Here is a 4,880-nt window from a genome sequence, read left to right as displayed (position 1 = left end):
CACTCCCATTTTCACAACATCCATACACCCACTTTCTACAAAAACACTCTCTACAAAATGCACCGAGGAGACGACGAATCACCCGACACTGAGGAATCGGGATATGACAGCAATCCATCTCAGCCGTCGGGTTTTGCCGGATATGCTTCTCAGCCGTCGGGATTTGGCGGATATGCGGCTCCGTCACAGTCTTGGAGTTGGAATCAATCACCACTGCAACAACTGCAAGACGTATGCAGGTCATACGCAGGGGAAACTGACCCGTACGTCAGGAACGTCTACAAGAGGCTCATCAATCGGCTTGAGAGTCGACTGGGGTTGGTTGATAATGCGCCCGGGGATACCGCGGCCGGCAGCAGCGAGAGAGGAGGAGGAGAAGAAGAAGAAGAGGAAGACGAGGAAGCCGACTCCGACACCGAGTAGACGGTGCCGGAGTTTTGTTGTTGTATTTTATTTTCATTATTCGTTGTATAATTTTACCGGTATGCAATACAACGAATATTCGGCCTAATTACCTCGTATTCTAGTTATTTACACTGCGATTATTTAAATTACACTTGATTGAAACTAAAAAATATTTAAAAATGAAAATTGATTATAAAATTTTGGGGCTATTGGAGTTGTCCACTATAGTGGCGGAAATAGAATTTTGGGGCTATGGACAAAAAATTGGGGCTATGGACAAAAAACTGGGGCGGGGCTATTGGGCCTGTCCACCTTATAGTGGACACCCTTACTACTACTATTTTAATGCCACATTTTTCACATGCAAACTGACATTTACTTTATTGACATGAAAAGTCATAAATGTGAAACAACTGGCCTTTTAGCATTACTGTTGCCTCCCGAATATCCTTACTATTTTTATAACTACATTCTAAAAATGCAAATATTAATAGTAGTAGAATAACATTAAAAAAACCACTAATATTGGCCAATGGCAAAATATATGATTTAGAAGAATTAGTTTTCTTCTTTTCTTTGTGAGGTGGTCCAGTTTAAGAATCAGATATATAAATGTCTCTCTTTTAATTAAAAATGAGACTCGAATGCAAAAAAACCATGATCAGAGTAGTACTACTATAATACTATAAGAGAAAGGTTTACACTGTTACATATAAACACAAAATTTGTATATATTTTTAGAACACAAGTGGAAAATACAGATGACAGTAGCATGGATTACAAACTGAGTTAGCTTTTAACCTAGCCGTAGCAAACAACTGAGGTGGTCAGCGGACGAGCTTAGCGCCTCCTTCATCCACCGTCTGTCATTACAACTGCCAAGGCCGAGAATATTGACAACTGCCAAGGCCGAGAATAAGTGAGCTTCCGATGCGGAATGCCCTCTTCGACCAAGGAGACTAGAGCAAAGCGAGATAGACCAGCACCAACAAGGTGCAGATCATCACCACTACAAATCACAAATTATCAGCAACTGCAAAAGGAGTAGTTTCTACACAATCATACTACTACTATACACCATAAAACTAAGCCGGCATAAGATAAGAAACCCTGAGTAAGAATCGAGCTTCTGCCATGTATGGCTATGCTGCCCGTGATGGGGAAAGTTAAGTTCTGTATAAACAATTAGGATTGGATGAAGCTCTTGATCTCGTCCATTAACGATTCAAAATGCTCGTTGTTTGGCAAGAAGTAGAACCCAATTGTGGCCTTTTCGAGATAGAGGAGCTTGACATCATGACCATATTTCTTGAGCCCTTCAACATAACCTATTTGCCAATCTTGAAGAAGGTCCAATCCAGCCACAACAACCAGACTCTTTGGAAAACTAAGCCCTTCTAGGCTTTGACTCCTAGGGCCAAACACATTGCAGGCCGGATGATCCCTATCTTCGCCTTCTGGTAGGTAGGCTCTCCAATACCAATCTCTTTCTTGAATCCTCACAAAGTATTTCCCATCCAACCGTTTCTCAGACTCGGTCCTCTCCTCCCCTCCGAACAAGGGATGGAGAAGAATGTTTCCTAATACCTCCACGCCCTCATCTGCAGCTCTCAATGCAACATGATGAGCGATATTGCCACCAGAACTATCTCCTGCTAGATATATATGAACTTTGAGATCATTCTCCTTCCCACTTCGAAGCCATGCTCTCGAGTTAACCCACTTAAGAGCTGTCAATCCATCATCATAAGCACATGGATACCGGTGCTCAGGTGATCTCCGGTAGTTCACAGATACCACTGCAGCCTTGCAGGTTTTCACAAGGCGGCGGCAGAATGTGTCATAGATAGCACTGCTGGCCGAGGAATGGACGAAGCTCCCACCATGGAAGAATACGATTACAGGTACAACTTCAGAGGTGCTCAAGGGCTTCTCCACTTCGACTATCCCCAGTTGAGGCTCATTGTCACGGGCAGGGAGATAAATGCGGTTGGCCAGGCTGGTAAGACGATCCACAGTGTCGAATGAGTACATCCCATCCACAGGGACAGCATTTGCAGTTACATTGCGGTCAAGATATTCGTTCAAATCGCGGTTGAACGTGCCATCGGGCCGTCGGAGCAAGTTGTATGAAAGCTTGAAGGTGGATATAAGGATCCATGTATGCAGGGGAACAACTCTCTGCAAAAATAGCATCAATTGTTTTTAGAAATCTCCTTTTACCATCACAAAGCTCAAGTCCGATTGATGCTAAGGATTAACAATTGATCAAAAATACACAAACATTGCCAAATCATTATCATCAACAGGTTCAACCATTCGACTATAAAAAGAAAAATAACATTGATGTATAGCTATAAAAAGAAATGAAATGAAAAGTCGGAGAAACAACCTAAAATAACCCAAACAGCACAATCATGATATTAGCGTAGCTAAGTCAGTAGTCAAAGCAAGAAAAAACAACAAGGCGAGAATCAAGTGTACAGAGAAAGGGGGAAAATCGTCAAGATTCAATTTTCCAACCTCAAATCTCACTTTAGCTCAGAAAAATCAACTGATCCACGAAAATTCATAAAACACGAAGAAAATTCAAAAATCCACAAATTGCAGAATGCCCTAATTTCGAACGACGAATGGAAAAACACGAAATTATGAATAAACTAAGCAAACTTATGTGGCTAGCTTCGATTCACTGACATTTACTTCATCACTGCCCGCCATAATTCAACGCCGGAGGCTCAATTTTGGCAGTTCTACACGAAATGATCTCCTCAGAAAAATTATGTTTCTTCTTCAACCCCAAAATTCTTATAGCGATGGCTGAAAAAAACAGACTTTTCTTTTTTTTCTTTTTTTCGTTTCTGATCTTGTGCAACTGATAGAAAAGATAATCGCGAATGTCGCAGGAGAAGCTCAGTTTAACTCAATAGAAAAGATCAAGAAGAGAGAGGATCCGTGTATAAAAAATAATGCAAAATGGTAGTAGTATATTGAGAAGGGAGAGACAATGAAGTAGCGCGCGGAACCACCATAATAGATACTACCTCCTTCCTCGAAATATTGTCGCACGGCTCGGATACGATTTTAAGAAATATAATGAACAGTTAGTTCAAAAAATTGTGAAATACGAGTCTTATATTTATATATTAGTTTTATAATAAAATATGAATACAGATGAATATATAAAATATGAGATCCACTACAAAAATGATAAAAATTAAAATGGGTAAATTTTGTAGAATATGATAAAGTTTAGAAGACGGAAGTAGTAAGAGATAGTTGAATGGAAAAGAAGTACGGAGGAGACGACAGATAGAGAATAGGGTTGGCGCAAAGTGAACTGTTTGGGTAGGGCCCACCAAAATTGTTCTCACTTTCCATTTTTCGGTAGAGACATTTTCAAACGTTTTAATGAATGAGTAAGAGCATCTCTAATAAAAATAGCTCAGCCATAGCCCAGTCATAGTTTAACCATAAACTCCTTATGCCATATTAGCAGCACTAAAAACTCCTCCTGCCACATCATCAGAACAAGCAACTGGACAAGCAATAGGTCATCCATAGCATAGCCACAATAAACAAAATTCTAAAAATAAATAATTAACAATCACACAAAATACGGAATTAAATTTACGACACAGATACGGAAAAACTCAATAATAATATTGAAATTTTAAAAAGTACATTAATTAAAAAAATACATTAATTAAAAAAAATTACATTAATCTAAAAAAAAACTCCTTCGCCACCACGAGGCCCCCGCCTCCGCCTCACTCCGCGTCGTCGTCGCCGTCGCCGCCGCCATTGTCGCCGCTATCCGGGACCCCCAAATCTGCGGCATCTGAGCCCGCGTCTAAGCCCCCCACCTGTGCCGCGACGGGATTCAAATCGGCCCGCATACTCACGACCATTGCGTGAAGAAAACTCTTCTCCTCGGGATCAGTTGCCGCCCTCCATTCAGCTAAGATCTTGTACATCTGAGCTCGCGTTTGTTGACGCGCGAAGAAGAGGAGCTCGGCTGTCGACCCGCCAACAGGGGGGATGCCAACTGGACCTCCTGGGAGCCCTGGCGAGTAAACGCGGGAGGAGACGGGAAATCGTGAACATCCTCGGGGAGGTCGTAGGATCCGCCGCTGCTGTCGCCGCAGTAATCACCGGTATAGTTCAGTCGCTGCTCTTCGGCCAGCCAGCATCGACACCTGCCCGAAACTTCTCGGAGTCCATCAGCACCTCATAGCAGTTCCAGTAGGTGAACTCCTTATAAAGCCCGGGCACGGGGAAGGCTTTCTCCGCAATCCTCCTGCAGTCGTCCTCAGTTTGGCCACTGGTCTGTATGCGGAGGGCGTTGGTGTACAAGCCCGAATATCAGGAGACCCCAGCCCTAATTCGGTCCCACCCCTTCTGGCACTCCTCCCCGCTGCGTGGCCTTCCCTCCGGGCAAAATGCCTTGTAGGCTGCTGCTATTTTAGCCCACA

General features: G+C 42.8%; 1 protein-coding gene across 1 annotated transcript; it reads right to left on the bottom strand.

Annotated features, from left to right (window-relative positions):
• Nucleotides 1–1,050: 1,050 nt before the first annotated feature.
• Nucleotides 1,051–3,465, bottom strand: LOC121790320 (gibberellin receptor GID1B-like). The gene is made up of 2 exons (XM_042188568.1): nt 3,103–3,465; nt 1,051–2,586 (listed from the first exon to the last, which is right to left on the bottom strand). Exons 1-2 carry the CDS (start codon nt 3,124–3,126, stop codon nt 1,591–1,593), a joined length of 1,020 nt encoding a protein of 339 aa, XP_042044502.1. The 5' UTR covers nt 3,127–3,465; the 3' UTR covers nt 1,051–1,590.
• Between the last annotated feature and the right edge of the window lie 1,415 nt (nt 3,466–4,880).

Source organism: Salvia splendens, unplaced genomic scaffold (genome assembly GCF_004379255.2).
Source record: "Salvia splendens isolate huo1 unplaced genomic scaffold, SspV2 ctg476, whole genome shotgun sequence".
Taxonomy (NCBI): Eukaryota; Viridiplantae; Streptophyta; class Magnoliopsida; order Lamiales; family Lamiaceae; genus Salvia; species Salvia splendens.
The sequence above is the reverse complement of the archived record's forward strand: the minus strand, read 5'-3'. Positions and strand labels throughout refer to the sequence as shown.

Bases quoted from the DNA above. Each gene is read 5' to 3' on its own strand.
- LOC121790320 (XM_042188568.1), bottom strand. From the start codon at position 3,126: ATGGCGGGCAGTGATGAAGTAAAT. The intron at 2,587-3,102 runs GTCAGTGAATCG...CTATTTTTGCAG, and splicing joins CGGGCAGTGATGAAGTAAAT to AGAGTTGTTCCCCTGCATAC.